Source organism: Ambystoma mexicanum, chromosome 2q, assembly GCF_040938575.1.
Source record: "Ambystoma mexicanum isolate Mex_15411 chromosome 2q, UKY_AmexF1_1, whole genome shotgun sequence".
NCBI lineage: Eukaryota > Metazoa > Chordata > Amphibia > Caudata > Ambystomatidae > Ambystoma > Ambystoma mexicanum.
Genome location: NC_090924.1, coordinates 399779352 through 399801111, shown reverse-complemented (window position 1 = coordinate 399801111; position 21760 = coordinate 399779352). Strand labels below are relative to the sequence as shown.

General features: G+C 43.3%; 1 protein-coding gene across 1 annotated transcript in view; it reads left to right on the top strand.

Annotated features, from left to right (window-relative positions):
• The first annotated feature begins 1573 nt into the window (after nt 1–1573).
• LOC138569443 (ER membrane protein complex subunit 3-like) overlaps nt 1574–21760 on the top strand; it is a 243048-nt gene continuing 222861 nt past the window's right edge. The window contains exons 1-2 of the mRNA XM_069647416.1: nt 1574–2434; nt 18695–18752. Coding sequence (XP_069503517.1) covers nt 2280–2434; nt 18695–18752 — 213 coding nt within the window. The 5' untranslated portion in view covers nt 1574–2279. The remainder of the gene's footprint in view (nt 2435–18694; nt 18753–21760) is intronic.

Genomic DNA, 21760 nt, shown 5'->3' with positions numbered 1-21760 from the left:
CTGTTTAGCGCACGTGTGTGATCCCAGGCAAATAATGTAATCTCACCCTGACTTTCAACTGCAAAAATTGGAGTGCTTATAATTAATTACGTTTACACCCTTACAATAGGACAGTTTTAATAAGTGTGGGGACAAATTGGTCTACCCTGGTACCCCTCTGCTAGTGGCTCCAATACTGCCACATAGAATTGCATTACTGCTTCACTGGCCCTCCCCCAGTCTCGTAATGCTTAATTTTGCAGGAAGACATAGCCTCACCAGCCAGTCACTGCGCCAGAGATTCTAGTATAGCGAACTGTCGTAGAACCAACATTACATTTTCTCTGCTGTTGCTCTCAGCCGCTGAAGTTGCTTGGGCCGTCCAGAGTACTGCCCCACACTCTGCAATGTCCTGTTATGCTGTGATATTGAGTCTTTCATCTCACACCATCTGTCATTTTCACACTTTCTAGGACCTTCAGGATCTGCAAGAAGTGAGTGTTTTCAGACTTAAAGGAGAGAGCTAACTGATTGTAACAATGAAACTGCACTAGAATAGTCTCATTACAATGAGTAAAGAAGTTAGATGCCCCTACACAACTAAGTTTGCACCCCTCCACCGTCTCTGAAATTAGCGCCTCTCCCAACATTTGAAGGGTTAGCCCCTGCCTAAATTTTAGCCTAAGTGCACTTACATTTTGTTAGGCAGAGAGGCGAGGAAAGCCTTTTCCCAAAACTGGTGGTGTTAAAGTATTACTGTGTTTCTTCAGAAAAAATGTACTTGAACAAACACAGTAAATCTTTAAAGCTGCTACTTTCAAGAAAGACTTCCATCGCCTCTCTGCATATTACGCTTTAAAATATACTATTTGATTGTTGGTCCCCACCCACACACCACATAGGGGGCGTAGCCTCCAAGTATGGCCAGCCTATTTTCTGAAGTCACCCCTCTCATCACCACTTAGCCCCCCCACCTGCCAAAGGTAGGTTTCGTTGCCATTCAATTATTTCAGCACTAGTTGTGACTTTACATTCTGGAACTTGTAGCCCTGGGGTAAAACCCTGAATTCAAAGTTAAAACCAGGAATGGACAAGCAACTCCCGAATTGCACGGGGCAAGGAAACGTGTGCAAAAGAGTTTAGACCGTGAGGGATGAACCGTCATGGGAGTATAAAGTGAGGCAGAACAGGGCTAAACAATGAAGCAGTGAAAGAAAAGACAAGTAATCAAATGAGGGAAGCGAGAGGCAGCAGTCACACATCAGTACCAAACAACGATTCTGACTTCATAGCTCTCAACCATTTGTGCTGCAAAGGCGGGTGAAATCACCCGATTTTGTTTTTGGCGGATGAAACGCCCATTGGAAAGAATGGGCGTGCAGAAGGCTTCGCGGGTTATTCGCCCTTTACAAGGCGGGTGGCACCCGCCAAAAGCGTGTGAGTTGAGAGCTATGTGACTTTCGTGGCTCGAATAGTAGTTTGCCCACTCCCAGTAACTTAGTGACAAGCAGCCTCCAAAAACAATGACCACTCATTCACAAACGTTACGTCACGCGTAGCAAGCCGAGCATAGGTAGCAGTGACCACTGTCGCTAACCACTTTCTTCCCTTCGCTCCCACGCTACCTGGGGCGGGGGATTGCCTTGAACTTTAAGAGCATTTTAAGACCACTGTATGTTCCCCTTGCTTCTGCGGCTTGTTTTCACCTTTTTTTTTTTAGAGCGACCACACAGGATGGTACAGCCCGGGGGTGACCTGACCTCGAAGGAACCCTGCTGCGCTTTGCGTTTGCACACTACACAAGAAACAAACAACATTTACCATGCGGATGCCAGGCAGCCTCTCTTGACCCTGCCTACCCGGAGGTTTTCCTAATACTTCCGGCAGCTGAATGGGGACTATTTCCGGTGCATAGAGTTACTGCTTGCTTTTAGTGCACGTCGTGTTCCCAGTTGGTGCTTGTCCCACAGGACTTTTCAAAGCAGGACTCCCTCGCCTAGGGTTGGGTGGAAGATATTCGCACAGAAACCCCTTTCCCCTAAATATGCAGTAAACTACTCTACAATTATACCCTAGCGACGATCGCTAGAAAGTGCGACGCCAGCGCGCATATAAACTTAAGTTACTTACTTTCTAAAGAGGAATGTCCAGAACAGCGCATTAGTCGAAAGTCGGACCTAATTACATCCTTAGCGGGGGTTGTGTTGTGCGCGAGGTCACAGTGGCATTCAAAGGACTAGGGAAAAAGTCCCAAAGCTGTTGCAACGTTCCAGGGCAGCAACAAGCGTTAAAAGGGCACAATGGCGTCCATTGAGCTGCTCCTCGACTCCAATATCAGGCTGTGGGTGGTGCTCCCAATAGTCTTCATCACTTTCTTCGTGGGTCTGATCCGGCACTATGTGACGCAACTGCTGCACAGTGACAAGAAGGTGGAGCTGGAGGCAGTGTCCGACAGGTGTGTATTCGTCCGTTAATTTACTCGCTCAGCACATATGAGACCTTCAACTAACAGCTGGATAATGACATGAAGGTGCAGTAGGGTGACCACTCATTTATTTGCAAACATGAAACAGTAACAGGTGAATTCTGGGACTTTGCCCTCATGTTTTAATTAAGCACTACACATTCCAAGGAAAACAAAATTGGCACTGAATGGCTTTCTTACACATGTAACTGGGAAACTTGAGGTTTCAATGCAAATATGAGGGCACGGCACACGCCTGCCAATCCTGGATTTGGAACCCGTTATTTGTTAAAGCCGTGTCATTTGCTATCTTGTAAGTTTTGCTACTCACAATGACTCGAGTTCTCATGCCACTAGTTATGCTTCAGTTGTTCATCGAATCCTGGTATTAGCTTTGCATTTTGAGGTTTGACGGCCTGTGATGTTTACTTATAGTTGAGCAACGCACAACTACAAGTAGCAGTTGTCCAGGATTTGATTGTGCGTAGAAAGCTGGAGAAGTAGGACTGGACACTGGCCAGTGTTTGTTGAAGATGACTGGTGTCAAGAGACACCCTTCTGTGAAGGGAGCTTCAGTGTAGATTGAAGGTTTACAGATCAGTGTTTAGTAGTGAGATTGTGTGCAAATTGCCCCTCACTCTGCATGTGTAAAACTGCGTATGATATTCAGGTACAGGCGTAGACTTTGTTCTTATGGAACCTAGTTGCCACTGCAACAGGACTTTATTTGGTGCTCTTCTCAGGGTCTAGTCTAGTGGCTCTGACGCTGTGTGGAGCAATGCTCTTTTAAAAAAGAGGAGCGGGAGACTGAATGGAGGATAAGGGGGGCTCCTCTGGCTATTTGATGTGGATGACAGCCCTGGGATTGCAGTGCCTGTACCCTCTGGTTAATGCGGTCTTGGAGCACACATTGGTGGTGTGTCTTAATAGTGATGTGGTGCTGAATCATGGAGAGCTGTGACTTAGGCCCTAAAATAAAATTGACTATGTGGAATGAGGATGCCGGTATCCCTAAAGAAAGGGATTTTGTTTTTGTTATTGTGGCCAATGCAGAGTACGACGTGAATGTTAGTATTGGGGGCCATTTCAACATAGCAGAAAATGTTCAGGCGACTTGTAAGTCTCTGTCATACATAGTAAAGATAGGGAAGGGAAAGCTTACGATGTGCAGCATAAAAAATGTGATTGCATTTTCAAAAAGTAACTGGCATTACTTCACTCTTCCTCGTCCGTTCAATTTATATCCAGAGACGCAAGCAAATTGATCTATGGTAGACATAAGTGATGGGAGGGAAAAGTTGGGATCTGATAAGTAAAGTAGAATATCGTCCGCATAAGCAGTGAACTTAAAAGTAAAATCTTTAATCGTGATACCTTGCCATCATTGATGGTAATACTTTGGAGTAAAGGTTCTAAAGCTAAAACAAAAAGGAGTGGGGACAGTGGACAGTCCTGTGAGATGGGAAAAGCTTTAGTGAAGGTGTTATTATTGAAATTCCTGGTTGAGGGGGATGAGTTTAGAAGTGACATTCATTTGATAAAGGTAGGGCTGAATCCGTGCAGTAAGAGATATTGAAAAAGAAAAAGGCCAAGAGACTATATCAGCATCTAGAGCAAGGAGGAAAAGAGGATCAGTAGAATCTTGCGCATGTATAAGAGTATTGAAAATAATTATTGTATTGGATGAGGCAAACCTTCCTTTAATGAAGCCTGTTTGGTTAACGTTAATTAGTTTATGCATAATACCATCCAGATGTCAGGCAATTATTTTGGCTAAGATTTTGGAATCTGAATAATTAGTGAGATGGGATAGTATTTTTTAACCAAAGAGGGTTCTTTGTCTGGTTTGGGAAATAAAATAAGAAGGGCTTCTCCAAAAGAGCCTGTGCTAGAGCCTGAGACAAGAAAATGATTTTACGGTTCGAGAAGTTTAGGAGATAGTAGGGATGAAAAGGAACAATAAAAATCTATAGGAAAACCATCTGGCCCAGGGGCTTTACTAATTTTAAGATCTAAAATAGCTTTATGTATTTCTTGCAACAAAATCGGGTTATCAAGGAATGAAAGGTCTATTGGGTGTTCATTGATCTTTTTATTAGAGCTGAGATATTTAAGAATATTGTCGTTGAGCATTGTTTCATCTGCTCAGTAAAGTTGGGAGTAAAACTCAAAAAATGCGTCATTAATTTGTTGTGAATTAGAAACTCTGATATTTTGTTAGTTAACTACTGAAGTTATTACATTTGTTTCCTTTTTAGATAAGTGGCTAACAATTTACCCGATTTATTGGATCCGCCATCAAATGTAGCTTTGAATCTTACTAAAGAGGAGCAGGCTTTATTTGTGCGATATTTGTTGAATTCTATACGTTTTGCAAGAAGGGATTTGAAGGAGTGCTCTGTGGGATTATTGAAGTATGCTTGTTCTAATGACTTGATGGAGCAAGCAAATAAGGTCTTGGGAGAACTTTTCATTTTGTTTTTCTTAAAGGATGCATAGCGTATAATGAATCCACACAAAGTGGCTTTAAAGGCATCCCAATTGTTATGTATAGATGTATCAAGGGGATTATTAAGGGTAAAGAATTCAGTAATAAAGATATTCATTTGTTCGATACAATCTGGGTCATTCATTGAAAAGGAGTTAAATCTTCATGTGGATGAATGGAAAGGCAAGGGATCCCAATCCAGGACAGTAAACACAGGGGCATGATCAGAAATAATGGGGCCAATTGCAGAATTAAGAATTTTGGGTGGAAGAGGGAAGTTTATAAATATATGATCTATTTTTGAAAGTGATTTGTGTGTGGGGGAGAAAAAGGTATATTCTTTCGCCTCTGGATGGCAGAAGCGGCAAGTATCAACAAGGGCAAGATCTTCTATAAAATTGAGGAATTGTTTGTGTGATTTTGTATTGATAGGTTTGGATTGGGATTTACGTCTAGGGTAAAATCACAAATTTGGTTGCAAATCCCCGCAATTAATGAGACAATCAGAATTTTTGCTGAAAATAGTGTGTTTTAAATGGCTCCAAAATGATGGGTCAGGAGTATTGGGGCCGTAGATATTAAGAATTTTGACCGCTACAATGGAGTCAATAATAGACCATCGTCCCAAGAATCATGTTGCTGATCAATTAACTGAAAGGACGTTTTTTTATGTGAGGATACTAACTCACCCTTCTTATCAACTGCAAGTGCAAAAAAGGCATGTTTGACCCAAAATTTAATCAATTTATTATTTTCTTCTATCGAATCTAGGTGCATTTCCTGAATACATGCAATGTCCGGGTTACTTTTCCCTAGATGGCTAAGGATTATTTTCCTTTTAATAGGGTTGTTAAGCCCTTAAACATTCCAAGATAAGACTTTAATACTCCTAGCTCTAAGGCGTTATGTAGTGATATTAAAAAAATAAAAAAGGACATAAGGCGCTTGATAAAAGGAAATAGAAAGAATAAGGTCGTAATGATTGGAGTCAGTTTGTATACAATGATAGTTAGCCCCTCTGATATAACAATATATTTGATATAATACAGACGAGAGCAGGGTAAGGAAAACGCATGAGGAGAGGTGACAACCAGAACAAACAAATATTTGATTCTAAAAATGGTAACAATCGTACAAGAGAACATAAAGAAATGAGTGATCCTGAATTTGAAATGGAAACCAAACAGGAATCTGTTAGGAGCTGCTGTAGAAGATAGCAAGACGGCACACATTGCATTAATGAGGCAGACGGAGTTAAATCTATATGTATGACAAGATTGGGCTCACTATTGATAAGAAGATAAGAACAACATATGAGCAAAAGTAAACCAGGACTAGTGAAGGGAGGAATTAAACCTTCATAAAGTTGGAGTGACCCAGTATGTTTAATCTGAGACCTGGATTTATCCCTTTGTTTTTCACGGCTGTGAAACACCTTGGCAGATGGGTTGAGTTCAGATCTACTCCTGGAGTGGTAGAGTTTACCGGATTAGATTTTTTTTCCCACACCTGTAGATTGTGGGCCAGTTGAGGAGGTTGATTGGAATAATTATGATTTTTGGAAGTCGATGCACGGGGCAGGGTTCAAATATTCTTTCGTAATGCAATATTCTTTCGTAATGCCTCCTGGAGGAGTATCAGCATTCTTGCGGGTTCAAGCAAACCATATTTAATATCCAGTTTTTTCAGTGCTGGTCTTAGGTCCAAGAATCGTCTTCTTTTATCTTGTGTGGATTTGGAAAAGTCAGGGGAGATAAATATCTTGTTTCCTTGGAAAGTGAGAGGTGACATTTTCTTTGCCGTCAGGAGAATTAGCCGAGCTTGTTGATGTCGTAAAAAGTCTGGGCGAGTTATTATGTCAGGAGAATCGAGGTTTAATTCTGTGAGCGTGTTGAAATTCGAGAGGAGGCGTGAAGGTGAGATTTAACATTTTTGGAAGCCAATCAGTGAGGAATTTAATGGGGTCATTTAGTTTGATATTTTCGGACACCCCGTACATTCTTATGTTATCCCTCCTGTTTCTGTCTTACTTCCACTTCAAAGTGCTGAATTGTGCTGTGCATTTGTTCTAGACCTTCCATTCTGTCTTCAGTAAAAGAAACACGCTCTTCCATCTCTGTTAATCTGGAGTTGATAGTTTTCATATCGCATTTAAATCCATTTCAATCATCCTGCATACCCAAGGTTCTTGTGTCCCAAACGGAGATGGATGTTTGAATGGACGAGAGTTCTTGAAGTATCTTTTCCATACAGTTGTTGATGGAAGATAAAGCTGTAGAAGCATTTTGGGCAGCCATTATAGCGATTAGGGTATCAAACACAGTGAAGAAATTGAGCTGGTGGATGATTATATATTGAATTGTCGTCTTTCGCTACACAGTGTCGGGCAAGAGCGGCCTAAAGAGAAAACGGAAGCTGTGTAGTCTCGTAAAGTGAGATGTGAGTTTATAACCTCAGAGGAGGCGACTTTCCTGTATTATTTCATTGAAGACAACCTATCCTTTCACCAGACTTCTGTAGGCAAGTCACGCTCACTCCTCAGCTTGCTGCCAATGCTGTGTTCTCCACTACCCTCTGGCAATATCAGTAGTAGTAAGAAATGATTATGCAGCCGAGGAAGTGACAATAAAGAGACTTAGTTTGACAGCAGTTAATCTCCAGAGAGTGCCTCCTCCAGCAATAGCTTTGTCATGCATCAAAACGGTGTAATAGAGTAACCAGTAGTTCTACACAGAGGTATTAGCCATATGAATTTAAGTGTTGGCTTTCAGTCAGTAGTTTTCAGAACAGTTAGATATTAAATAAGTTAGTGTACTGTATAAGGGGGGAGTTGAAAGTACCTTTTTTCTTTGGTATTTAGACCTTCCTAGGCTTTATTTATACACAGGGCCTGTGTTGTGAAGAAAATGAATTTTCCCCTATATAAGACACGCCTTTTCCAACGTGCTTTGTCATTCAGCTGGTGTCCTAATCATGAGACTTCCCTGCTTCAGGCCCAGCCCACCTATACTTCTAAGGGCTTTACAGGCAATAATTCAACTTCATGGAGATTCCCCCAGGGATCACCAGGGGTGTTAAGCAAGTCAATTATTCATTGCTTCTTCATTGGAATTCACTGTGATACATTGTAACTTTACAAATGCCCTGTTAATACCGCTCCGTCGGCGAGCTCATCAACTATGCGGCCATCTTATTTCATCGCCGGCCACGTTCCCTAACCATTGCAAATCTAATCTGAACTCTTTAGATTAATTCCTAAAATCTTCAGCCCTATTACATACTGATTCTCCCGGTGTCGAATCACTGGCAGCTAGTAGATTTTTGGGTTCTCCTACCACTGAATAAAACCTACAACAAAGAGTCACTGGCACAAACCACTTTGAATCCTACCACCACACAGGAAACGTGTTCTTTCTGCCTGCACTACACAGCTATGAGTTTGCATGTGCATCACCCTCGCTAACCTTCCAGCTTCCTTCCCCATTTTGTTGAAGAGCTGTGCACGACAATGCCACCAACATGGTGGAATCTATTCAAGGCTGCTTTACCTTCTATCACATTGGATGCATTTGTGATGGCCTTACTTGGAGATTTTTACTTTACAGCAATTGCTGGCATGGAGGATAGCTCAGGAGCAACGCTGTCTTGGAAGCAAGACAACGCCTAGCAGCAGAGGTTCGAAGCCCGCCTTGCGCTTAGAAACTGGTCTCCGGTATTAAGTGCATTATAAAAGAACAATTTTATTACGTCGGAAGTGGCTGAAGGTGAGTTCCGTTCCAGTATCCAGTGCGGCTTGACGCAGAAGATCCAGAAGGTCCTCACTGCTAATTAGTTGCAGTTGCATTTTTCATCCTGCAGTTTTATTAGGCAGTGGCTGTGAGGTGAGAGCCTAATTGGAAGCCCAATTGGAGCCCCCCCAAAGCTACCGCTGCATTCAGTGCATGACGCCCACCGAACGCAGTAGAGCTGCAGCAGAGAACGTGGCGCACGCTGCGCATTACTGATGAAGGAAGAGCTTTTTCCATTTCTATCATCCAAGGTGAACACTGAAGGTGGGGTAAGAAGAAGGTTGTTGGAGGGGAGTAACTGGGGGCGGGGTCACCCCAAAAGTGCCTTGTGGGTTGGGGTGCTACGAAGTGTGAAAGCGTGACAGGGAGAGGCTCAGCAGCTCTGCAGCTTTCGCCAGTAGAGTTAACTGTGAGCTCTCACCAGTAAACCACCCTAAATTACAGTAGGCGAGTCCAGCTCTAGGAGCCTCCAAGAGGCTTGTATAATGCCCGGATATTCACTGGTTGCTTCCTGTGGGTTATAACGAGGTGACAGCGGGGAACTTGATTTATCATTTCTGCACAGGCACAACAAAATGTCGGGTCGCGAGGGAGTGGGATGCCCGACTCCTGCGCATACCAGAAGACAGACTAAATGCTTTGCACAAGGGAAATTTAACTTAAAAAGTACACAGCAAAGCCCCACACTGAGGCCGACAAACCTGCACCAGATGGCACATACCAATGAACCCCACCCCTATTATGACATAAAGGATCTCCAAGATGCACAAACATGTAAAGAAGACAAAATAGAAGGCACAGAATGTGGCGGGGTAAGTCCTAAAAAAGAACAAGTCCCCTTTAAGGTATGGTCTTAAATCTAACAGGAGGGATTAGAAAATGTGGCACAAACTTACATCTCATAACCGAAAAGGGAGAGAGATCGTCTACCTTGGATCTGACCGATGCACAAATACTTGAGATAAAAACGATCCAGAGATCGTCGCGGTACAATCGCTGGAAAACCTTAAAGCAAATGAACATACCTTGACCACTCCTTTGACCAAAATGAAAGATCCTACCCCCCTCCCTTGGGACTAACCCCTTCCTTCACCCACCACTGAATGAAGACTATGCTCTGGTGGGCATTGAGTCCAAATCTAATTCATCCCTCATGGCCCATAAATTGGCGCAAGACATGGCATATATTAAAATGTTACTGGCAAGGACCCTTTCCGATCAAAAGTGGAAGGAGGGAATAAGAAACTCTCTCCTGGAAACTCCGAAGATGAAGAGTTGACAAAGTCCTATTAAAAAAAATAATAATAATACATCTGCGAGGATCAAACATTACATATAAACTTGTCTAACAAGGATCTTCGAGGAAAGGCTCAGCTGTCATCCACCATCCTTAACATCAGACCAATACACAGATTGTATAGAGATGGAAAGGATTAGATGGCTTCCTTCCTCCACAACTTTAGAAGACTCAGTCTTTTCTCCAAGAAATCATCAGGCCAACCCAAATCCACTAACGGCTACTAACATTAACATTCACAACTGTTTAATGTCATCATTGACAATTTCTCTTGCACTGTTCTTAAAATGGTATGAAGCCATGCAAGAGAGCTTCAAAGCCCAAGCCACTCTTGCTATGGTTCACTCGAAAGTAATCTACATCGAAGCCTTTATTACTTCCCTTCAGCCAAGTCAAATTCAAACTCTTATGGGACCTCGGAAGCAAAACGATTGGAGAAAAAAATGGAAATGACACGGAAAAATGGGAGTCTGTTCTAACCTACCCCAACCAGAACGTGTACAGGATCCATCGTTCAAATGACCCCCTTTGCTAAACTTGAGTGATGCTCAAAGGACGGAAAACAAGATGAACCTAAACATTAACACCAGGGCGACAGTAGAAGAAAGTGTAGACTCAGGATCCAGATGCACTCGAAATAGAGACTCTTCACAAAATAGGCAAAGACAAAAGGATCCAATAACACAAGAGCCCACGGAAGGCTTCCAGGAAACCTAGCCTACTAAAACAAAACCTAATAATAGTGTAGCCTTGCACATCCCAATCAAAATACAATTCTCAGTGGAAACACAGCCCTTTGTGATCTTTATGAAATCTAACTCACCTAATGAGACTAAGCATAATGGCCTAGAGCAGAAAAAAAGACTTTCCCCCTACCAAAAAGAAAATTTAATGTGGGGAAAAGCTTTGTAAGACATATCGCAATCCCATCAGCGCAGTTAGTAAAGAACCTAAGACCGCCTCCATTGGCAGCTGTAACCATAGAGGAAGGCAAGGAATTTGTGCGAGAGCAGAATCTTCAATCCTCTAGTAGACAGAAAATGGCAAATATATCAGATGAGGAAGTGGACTTACTAGAACTTTCAACATACATTAACGATGAGGAGGATGTAGCTAATACATCCTCTCTGGCCGGAGATGAAAGTAAAACAAATGAAATCAGAGAGGGTGTAAGGGAGGAGACACGATTGGCCCGCTCCAGTATAACACCAATACATACTCTTAATGGATGAGAGAAAGACTCATAGACCCATTCACCAATTACAACCAATCCGGATCACCCCCAGTTTTTTTGCGCTGGGACAGAAAAGAGCCAATATTTATAATATCACAAAGGTCAATATGGATAAAGCGGAAAAAACATTCTAATCGGGCTGGCCAAATATAAAAGTGGAACCTGAAGGAATGGCTCCAGAATGGCTCCAGCTAAAGGGGGGAAAAAGATGGGTGAGAGAAACTAATAAAAAATACTGAGGATCATGCGGTACAACTTCAATGCCTCTTGCTAAGGGAGGATCGGCTAATTCTTAACCGCCTGAACGTAATGAACCTCTTTCAACACATCCCTCCACTAAGGTTTATTAAATCTGAAGACCTAAAATAGTGGAATTTCCAAGGGAATCGGTTAAAGACAGATCATAAAAGCATCCCTTTCAGACTTAGCACATCCACTGTTGCCAGTAGGTTTTGAATTATCAGACTACCTTGATGATGAAAAAGTAACTAGGCAAGCGGAAGATCGCTGAAGAAATCAATCTATGGATCAATACTTTGCAAGAATGCTAACAAAGAGCATTACATTGGATAAACCTAGAACTGATAAGATAGAAGACAGCAATCATCCTGTACAGAATCTGATGAAGGATCAACCTAATGCCACCAAGTCAACTCAAAAGGGATTGCTCAAGGTATCCTTTAAGACCAAAGGAAACACTGTCCGTGAAGTCAGACATATCGACAGTAAAGCCTATAATGATAGGCATACAGCAACAAACTTGCAAATAACATTGACCTACAAAAGTGCTCTTCTTAACAACAAAACAAGACATGGACGTTTGGCTGTTGGAACAACAGTGGACATAGACCTCTATTAAAGGATTACGGTATCTGCAGGGGAAGATGGCTATAACATGCCTTCAAGAGACATGGTTGAGGGCTCTGCCTAACCTAGATGGCTACTCTGCGCATCTAAACCCGTCCTATGGTGTAGAGAACGGTAGACCCTCAGCCTTAAACCTAATAAAGAATGTCACCGGCATGAAAGTATTCAAGGTTCACAGCCCGAACCCCTTCCTGCAGATGACACACTTGACACAAAAGATTGTTGGGGAAAGTTTGTATGCAGTACCCTCTGGGAACACTACACACAACTATGACTACAGGTGTAAGCAAACCAACCTTTGGTATAAGTTTGTACTACACAGTTTTGGCAGCGTGTTGAGCAGCCAGGCTTATCTCAAGAGGGGAATGTGAGCAGTAATGTTAACACAGAGGTCTATAATCACAGGTGTTCAAATAAACTCTTACACTCAAGGTTTCTCTTTTATTTATCTGTCAGTTATAAAACATTCATAAGAAGGAGGCAATTATATAACAATATGCTTCAATACTATTTCAGAATACTTTTCAAGAGGAGTAAAAGGTAAAGGTTATTAGAACATGAAAGGTTACAATTATTCCTATGTAGATATTTTGAGTTCACCAGAAGAGTCAATGCAATTCAATAGGCTAGGCCAAAGTCAATGGGCGAAAGTCTTGGATAGGATAAAGCGGTTCTGGTAAGTAAACGGTAAAGTCTCTGGACAAGTTCTCAGAAGTAGTTTGTAAAAAGAAGAATCATTTGTTGGGTCACAAGCTGATTAGGCCTGTGAGTTGCAAAAGTTTAAAGCACTTTCACAGTACCTTACAATGAAGAAAAAGATGCAGCTGATGTCTTCTGTTCCTGCAGATCTCGCTGTTCCTGTGCCTCATTCGTGGGGACAAGTGGGAGGACGTCCGGGCACTCCTGCACTGCACTCGGACTGGGCAAAAAGCTTGCAACTGGCAAACTTCAATTCCTGTGGCTGTAAGTAACAGACACAATCTGGTGTCCCTCTCCCTGGTTATACGGTTTCCTGCAGCACTCTGAGGAAAATGCAACCCGCACCGAGATAGGTATCCAGGTGGCTTACTGTTGAGTTGATTGGTCCCAGCAACTCAAAGGGAGAAGTCGTCTTTTGCAGGGCTTTTCTGTCGAGGTGAATTTGGCATTTCGGACCAGCAGCAGGGCTTCACCAGGCAAACCAATGGTCCAGGAGTTACAGCAGCTGTCCTCTTCAAGCTTGTCTTCGGTTCTTTCGTTCCAGTGGTCAACTCTGCCTTCCAAGCCAAGACACTCACCTTTTATTCAGTTCTCTCCCATTCATTCCAGCCTAGCTGTCACTCGCCCAGCAGGGTGGCTGTCTTTGGCGGACAGTCAGCCAGCCTATCACCACAGAGTGCATTTGGGTCTCCTAGGAGACTAAGCACAGGGAGTTTCGGGCACCTCCCTTACTTCACTCCACCCCCAGAGGTGGGTTTCATTCCTGAAGCCGCCAAAGGCGAATGAACAAAGAGACCAAACAAAGAAACAAACTCTAGAAGGACCTTTTCACAAAGAAATGGCGAAAAAAGAAGACCGGGTCCTGTTTTTACAGAGGGGGTTCAGACGCCATCTTGAAAACCTTGGCTCCCGCACTTTAACGTTACCAGAGCTATGAATAGTTTGCGTTCGGGAAAAATCATGGTACTTCGTTGTAAAATCACTGCCACCAGCCATTCTGAGAGGAAAGGGTAGCATTTGACTGCTACATGAGTATCTAGTCACGGGATACTAAGTAACCCCTCCAGCACTCTATTGTAAGATAGGGGGTCTGGGTCTAGGAATTTAAAAGACTAGTAAAGTCAATTTCACTTACTCAGGGAAACAGTAGTTTAAATAAGTTGTTTAAACTCCATAACCAAAGAAAACACAGAGGTAAACACATATCTAAATACATGAGAGTGGGGAAAAAGGCTTGCACTCTCTCCAGGTAAAAAAAATCAAGCCCTCAAAATCCAGCAAAGTTGCTGGGTGTCTCTAAGGTGAAGGGAATAAGCACATTTTTGAGAATTCTCCCTAAAAAGCTGACGCGACCAAATGACCCATTTGGGGTCTGCTGTTAAATGTCTATTGGAATCCCCTGATAACAGCGACCTGGACACGAGATAATGGAAGCTATCGACCTTTTCATCCGAACACACGAGAACAGATTTATTATATTGGGAGGAGATCTGAACATCCCATGCATTGATGGAAAGTGGAGTATAATCGTTGAATAGGAGGCACGCATGACTGGATGCATGAATCGTGCCACAACATGGCTCGGGAGAATGCACTCTAAAGACCTCTACATCCTTAATGGCCAAACAAAGGGAAATCGACCACCAAAGGCAACCTGGTCAAATGGAAACCAGTCCTCGATCCTAGACTGTATATTCGTCTCGTCAAACATACTGGAAGATATACAGTTATTGTACATCATAGCTAAACAAACCAGTTGTTAAGGATTTCAATCAGGTGACACACTTTGGTCTCGGCCTAGTATGTAGCGCACAACTGAGATGCTTTTATCCTTATTTTAATGCGGATTCAATTTGAGATGGTACACAACTTGTATCACACCCCCTTTTCAAATACCCCGGGTCACGATGGACCATGAACCAGGCTGGTTGGTAAAATGCAATATTTATTTATTTTAAAGTTCAAAAGAAATCATACAATTTGTAATATGTGGCAGCAATCACCAATGGGGTGATAATTACAATGAGAATGTAAGCAATGCACTTGGTTTAACCTTTTAGTGGAACATATACAAAACACCAGGGAATGTTACCACTTTTTGATTTAGGAAAGATAGCACCCGAGTTAGGATTCCCCCCCCCCTGCAATGTTCCCTCAACCCACAAATAATTGAATTCTGAATGGATAGAAAGACACAGCAGGTAATCGGGAATAAAAGGCAGAAAACGGAATCCAAAGCCGACCTTCCCTCACCAAATGAGTGGAAACCCCTTGCAATGTTGTGAAATGACACCCTCAAATGGACAACCAATGTGTGGTTAAAACTTTAAGGTAAATACAATTTCTCACTAAAGTAACAGTGCATAGACAATAACAATCACAAGCAATGGATTACCAAGAGCATATAATTCGAAAATGAACCGAAAATTTAAAACATGTTGCAGCCAAATCACATGTGTAAAAGTTGCATTTTCTTAATTCCCGTTTTAAATTACCCAAACCGTTTTTAATAAAAACGGGTGAAATACTCTGATTTGGAGTGTGGTTTTTGGGCTGGAGGGTAGATGTATATCACAGGTACAACATAGAGGTGAACATAGGTCTCTAGGTGGTGATTCGGAAGGTGTAGCGAGGTTTGTTTTTAAGAAAATATAGCAGTGAAAAAGAGAATCGGTTTTAAAAGTGAAAGGCACATTTTACTTAAACTAGATTTAATGGCTAAGAAAAGAGGAACGCCACACGTGAATAGAAGTTACGCTGCAGTTGTAATCCTTCACGCACCGTACCCCTTTTCTTTAGGGAAAATTTATTTAAACACAATATCGCTTATGATCTATGCAAGACAGAAATTAATAGAAAAGTGGCGCTAACACTTGGAGATCATGGGCAAGACCACAGATAATTCTGACAGTTTTAATAAGTTATCAGGGTTGGGATGGCTTAGAGTGGGATAAGGACAAATGCAATACAAGATAGACTATGGATTTCTATGGGGTAGGGATTATACCTACAGTCCACTTTTAGTTTTGGGATTTTGGACAGTCAATGGTTCTGGTTACTACACGGCAGCGTGCCTGGAAAAGGACAGCTGGGCAGGTCAGGTCACCGGATGGTAATTCTAGTCACTGGATGGCACAGGCATCTCTGGATGCAGCAAGTCGGGCTGGTTCAGGATGCTTCCCAAAAGAATACCACAGCTTTCCCCTTTGGTTATTTGGGAATTTTAGTGGGATTTCAGAATTGAGGCCTTGCTGGAACAGGATTGGCAATGCTTGGGTTTTGCAGTGGGCCCTGGAGTAGGGTCAGCAATGCTTTGGCCTTTTAGTTGGAATCTGGACTCAGCAGGATGAATGGAACAGGAGCGCTGACGCTGAAAAATCAGGAAGAGTGTGTGTCTAGAGTCTTGTCAGGCACTCTTACTTATAACGCATAGTGAAATAACCAAAGTATATGGCTGGAGAGGCCTAGCTAAACACACCTCTAACCCATGTGATTGGCCAGGGGTGCTAGTCTCCGCCTTGCTGTCACCTGGTTGGTTTTGAAAGCAGGAGAGCAGATTTATGATGTGAGTTTAGTGTTCAAAAACCTCACACAGTTATTTTAGCCAAAATCCGATTTGCCACAAACGGTACATTTATACAATTGAAATCTCTTAGCAAATTATATACACTGGTTACATATTTTATGTGGAGCATAGCACTCCAACTTTGCAATCCGTGAAACATTGTTTCCCCCTTTTAATACTTTTTGGTAATTTTGAGTATCAACAATTCGGCCTAAAATTGCATAACTTTATACACATGTGTGGATTAACACAAGGGATGTAAGTATAAAAATTGCACTGGCATCATGGATATTTTCCTTGCAATCCCTGATTCTTTGCCATTTCTATTTCCAAGGGGTCAGTGAATTCTACCATGTCTTCAATGAAAGCCCTTAAAATCACTTTTTAAATTGCGAAATTTTTACATTTTTACAAAGTATTGCTGCAGAGATAACTCTTTACATTTTTAGTCTTTAAATAGTCTTCGGAAGCAAATGGCAGTCCTTTTTTGTCTGTCACTGGACCATTTTTTTTGTCATTTCCTCCCGAGCAAGGTGGGGGTTTTCAGCTTGATTGAAGGTTTATTACCCTCTCCCCACTTATCACTTTCCTGTCCTGGAAATTCCATTGTCAGTGGGTTCAGCCTAGACTAGATTCTATCAAATCTAATGATTATGACTGGGGTGTTAGTATCTACTGAGAGAGGCCCTCTTGTTGGTAGCAACCCCCTCTAGCAGAAACCTATTTTCCTTTTGGAACTTGCAAAATCCAGCAATATGGTTTAACAGTTTTACTTTCTTATATTTGGTCCTGAATTAAACAAGCCAGTTGAATAAAATAACACGTGTGCGTTTTCCCGAGCAACAAACCCCTTCACATTGCTAGATAATGGCAGGCTTTCATTCAACAGGTTACTTTTAAAACGGGCCTTTCTCTCCTTGAGTTTGCAAAGCCCATTTTACATGTGTGGTTTTGCATCTCCCTCTGGATTCCCACACTGTCTTGCAGCTATAGTTGTTTCTTGTATGCAGGAGTTTGTTTGAAGCACAGATGCCTTGAAATTGACATGGCGCAGATAGCTGGAGTTTTTTTTTGAACTACTGAGCTTTGATACTTTGTAAAGAAAATTAATGTTTATTCCCCTGTGGGTAAAAGTGGAGTTCCTTGTTTTTTCTCACAGTTGCTTTGACAGGGCCTGTCATTCAGGAATCCTGCCTGGTTTTGCTGAAGCACAACAAGATATCCTGGGCATGGCAGGGCCTTATTAATCACAGTGGTTTAAGGAAGAACAGATGGAAATAACGCCAGAGCAGTATTTTTTAAAGGTGAAAAAGTTTCCTTCTTAATGGGGATTTTGGGCTTTCAGCAAATCAGTGCTGCCTTTTCATTTTATTCCATTTGTATGTGTCAGAACACACTGGCACGCTCCCTCAGTCTGTCCCCTTGTTCCATCCTGCCCAATGTTTGCCTGGCAAGATGAAGATCTTGAGATTGCCCCCAAAACATTCAGCTAGTGGTTATCAGATACGAGCTGTGGCTGACATCCATATATGCCAGCATGCTCTGGAAATCGTTCTCTATTTAGAAAATGCACATTGGATCTAAATCCCAACCCCTACTCGGGTCTTATACAGCAGAAAAGTCGGAAAGAGAACTTCTAGCCCAATGAGGTAAAGTTTGCTTAGCCCTGATAGACGCTTTGGGCACTTACCTAAAACATTCTCCATCTGACTGGTAAAGATCACAGTTCATGAGATTTTGCTTTAAAATTTTGCCAACGAGACACATTCTGAAACTATATGGACAAGTTCCAGATGTAGATTGTGCAATTGGCAGGACAATACAGAAACATTGAAACACATTTTCTTGTTTTGCCCATGATTAACTGAGATCCGTACAAGATACCTTGGTAAATTGATTGAAGGAAGAGGCATGGGAGACGCTGAAGCTATCTGGATCACAGCAAGTGATTCGTACCCATTGTTAATTGCAACCATCCAGTTTTTAAAGGACATTTTGGGGGGAAATAAGGAAAGATAATCCCAGGTACGGGGGAAATGGAAAAATAGAGATTGGTGAATGCTATGCGAACTTTTTGTGAGAGTAACTCATGGAATGTTATTCTGTATGGGGAAACGTTGGACTCTAAGGGGGCTACTGGGCGTATTCTCTTTATTTTGTTTTTAAATTTTGTAGGTTTGAAAATGAATGGAAAGATAAAGGTTTAAATATTTATCTTAATAAAGAAAAAAGAACACATATAATGGCAATAGTTTTATTTGTATTTTAATTAATTTAAGATGTGCTTATACTTTTCCTTTCTCTCTATTCCAGTCAAATCTTAATTCGGAGCCGTGTCCTGAGGGAGAATGGACGGTACATCCCAAAACAGGTAGCAAGCTTGCTTAGAGCATTTGTCTGTGTGCTCATCCAGTCTGATTTCTCTGTATGCTGGAATAACCATACAGCTCATACTTCATTTGCACATGCTTATTTGTCGTTCACAAAACTTCCCCTTCAATGCCCAGTCTGTGGTCAACTTCTTATGGTATTGAATTGGTTTGCTCATTGCAGGAACTAGTTAGGCTTTACAAGGATGCATCGTCTCTGATCACTGGTAATTCAGAAGACTAGAGTTTCGAATCCTTTGCAGACTGCTGGAAAATGTACAGCTTGATACTTGTACTACATACTACACAGCTGCACACTTGTAAAACACAGTATTTGTGGGACATTTCTTAAATGATTTAAGGCTTGCAAAAAAATCTAAAGGCTAATGTTTAACCCTTTAAGTGCCATGGGTATGTCTCCCCAGTGCCCGTGCCTTTTTTGGTGATTTTGGTATGTGGCTATTCAATGGCTTGTAACTTTTTTGTTACATGAGATCTCGGCCAAATTTGGCTCCTTTTTTTCCCCCACTTGTAGGCAGTCGTAACGCAGCTCAGGAATCCAAGGTTGCTGTAGGGGGGTGAGAGAAAATAACCAAAAAGGGGGGAAATTTTGAGTTTTTCCAAAAAATGCCAATAAACTGATGTACAAAGTAGCCTGTGGTTTTTTTCCTTGTAAGAGCTAGGAACGAATGGTTTGCTGTGCTGAATTCCCCAATTTCCTGGCTTTCAAGAACAGGTTGAGTGGAAACAGAAAACAAATATTTTGATGTGGTTATCAACCGTTTTGTGAGAAGTAGGTGATTTTGGCCATTTTTGCCAATTGGACATGCATGGACGGAATGGAAGAAAAGGGTAGGAAAGCCGATTTGGAGGACGAAAAGACATATATTTCTGAAAAGTGGACAGAATTCCAAGTTCAGGAAGGGGTGATTTGCGTAGGTCAGGCAACAACTAGGTAGGAGAAACTGCCATAGATTGGGGGTAAAGCAGGAACATTACTGAAAAAAGGTATCTGTTGGACATGGTTGGCTTGGTACGGCAATGGCTTCTATGAATTTTGAGAAAAGCAATGCTCCGCTACATTCCCCCGACTCTTGCAGTTAGGAGAGCACAGATTTTTTGTAGTGTTTTACAAAACAAGCAATACCACAAGCCAACCACTGAGCCATGGTACACAGGAGTTTTACGCTCACGGCCTGAACAGAGGCACTTAGCATGTGTACATCAGGAAAACCAATGTAGTGAGGAACGGCAAGCATACATCTTTTGAAAGAGCACAGGCAGACCTTTTCAAGGGTAGGTTACTTGTGCAGGTTACAAAAGTGTATGGCGCCTAAAGCAGCGACTAAATGTAGGTCACATTTGGGAAATGGAAGGTTGTGTGACAAAGGCACCAGCAAATGGGTTAAAACGTTATGAAAACCACACAAACACAACACATGGCCTACCGTCCCGCGTTACCACAGGTGTCCCGATGAAAACCCTCCCTGGGGGCAGATATCTGCTCCTAGGAAGGGGCATCTGACCCCAGGGAGGGATGCATGAGGTGGGGCCCTCCATTTGGGGTGGGGGGGGAGAGGGCCACCCCCCGTTACAGTAGAACATTCGCTGCCAATTTAGGGTGGCCCTCAGCCCCCCCTAAAATGCAGCCTACGATTTTGTATTTTTTTTTGTTTACCCAAGTTCACTTGGCGCAGGTGGCCACATTAGTGTGCCAATCTGCCCCCAGGGTGCCCAAACCCTACTGCCCCATCTATTGGGGGGCCTGTCCCACCATTTGTGGTGGCCCTCTCCTCACCCACACCGAACGGAGGGGGGGCACATAATGCAGCCCTTCCTAGGAGGCTCAGGGAGGGCTGCATGAGGTGTCCCCCCCCCCCCACCCCCGAGCCATTTGGGGTAGGGGGGGAGAGGGCCACCACAAAAGGTGGGGCAGGACCCCCAATAGATGGGGCAGTAGGGTTTGGGCACCTTGGGGGCAGATTGGCACACTAATGTGGCCATCTGCGCCAAGCGAAGTTGGGTAAACAAAAAAAATAATACACAATTGTAGGCTGCTTTTTAGGGGGGGGCTGAGGGGCACCCGACATTGCCGGCAAATGTTCTACTGGAACGGCGGATGGCCTTCTCCCCCTCCAACCCCAAATGGAAGGCCCCACCTCATGCATCCCTCCCTGGGGTCAGATGCCCCTTCCTAGGAGCAGATATCTGCCCCCAGGGAGGGTTACAAGGGGTGCCCCCCTTTCTACTTCGGTTGGGGGGGCCACCACCCCTTTCATTCAGCAAAAAATCCATGGTGGCTAGTGGCCCCCCACCGCTACCCCCACCCCCTTTTCCCATCATTTCATTTTGTTTTTTACATTCCCTGGGGGCAGATGGTCAGCCATCTGCCCCAGGGTTCACATGCATGTGCCCCCATGCTTTGGGGGCCAGGAGGGGGGAGAGGGCTGCTTACTTGAAGCAGCCCCCTTGCCCCCAAACAGATCCATGGTGGGCCAGTGGGTTGCTGGTCACGGATCGAGCGCTCTGCGCCGATCCGTGACCAGCAATGCCTCATGTAGATGGTGTAATTGGAAAGGGGAGAACCTTCCCTTTCCAAGGACACCACTTTTTGCCATGTCCCTGGTGGTCTAGTGGGCCCCAGGGCCCCAAACCCCTTCGCATCTGCACCCAGGGGTCTCTGGCGCTGTGGCCCCTTGCTTTGGGGCACGGGGGGGAGGGGGCTGCTTACCTAGTAAGCAGCCCCCCCACCCCCCGCGTCACAAACAGATCTGTATTGATCCGGTGACATTGCTGCCCGCGGATCGCGCGCCCAGCGCCCGATCCACGGGCAGCAATGCCACACAATGGGTACCGTTGTAAAGGGGAGAATCTCCCCTTTCCAACGATACCCGCCTCGATCTCCGGCTTGAAATACAGCCGGAGATCGACACGGAGCAAGAAGGGCTCTTACCTTCTTTCTTCACTGCAGCAGACAAAAATGGCTGCTGCAGTGATTTTACTTTCAGTT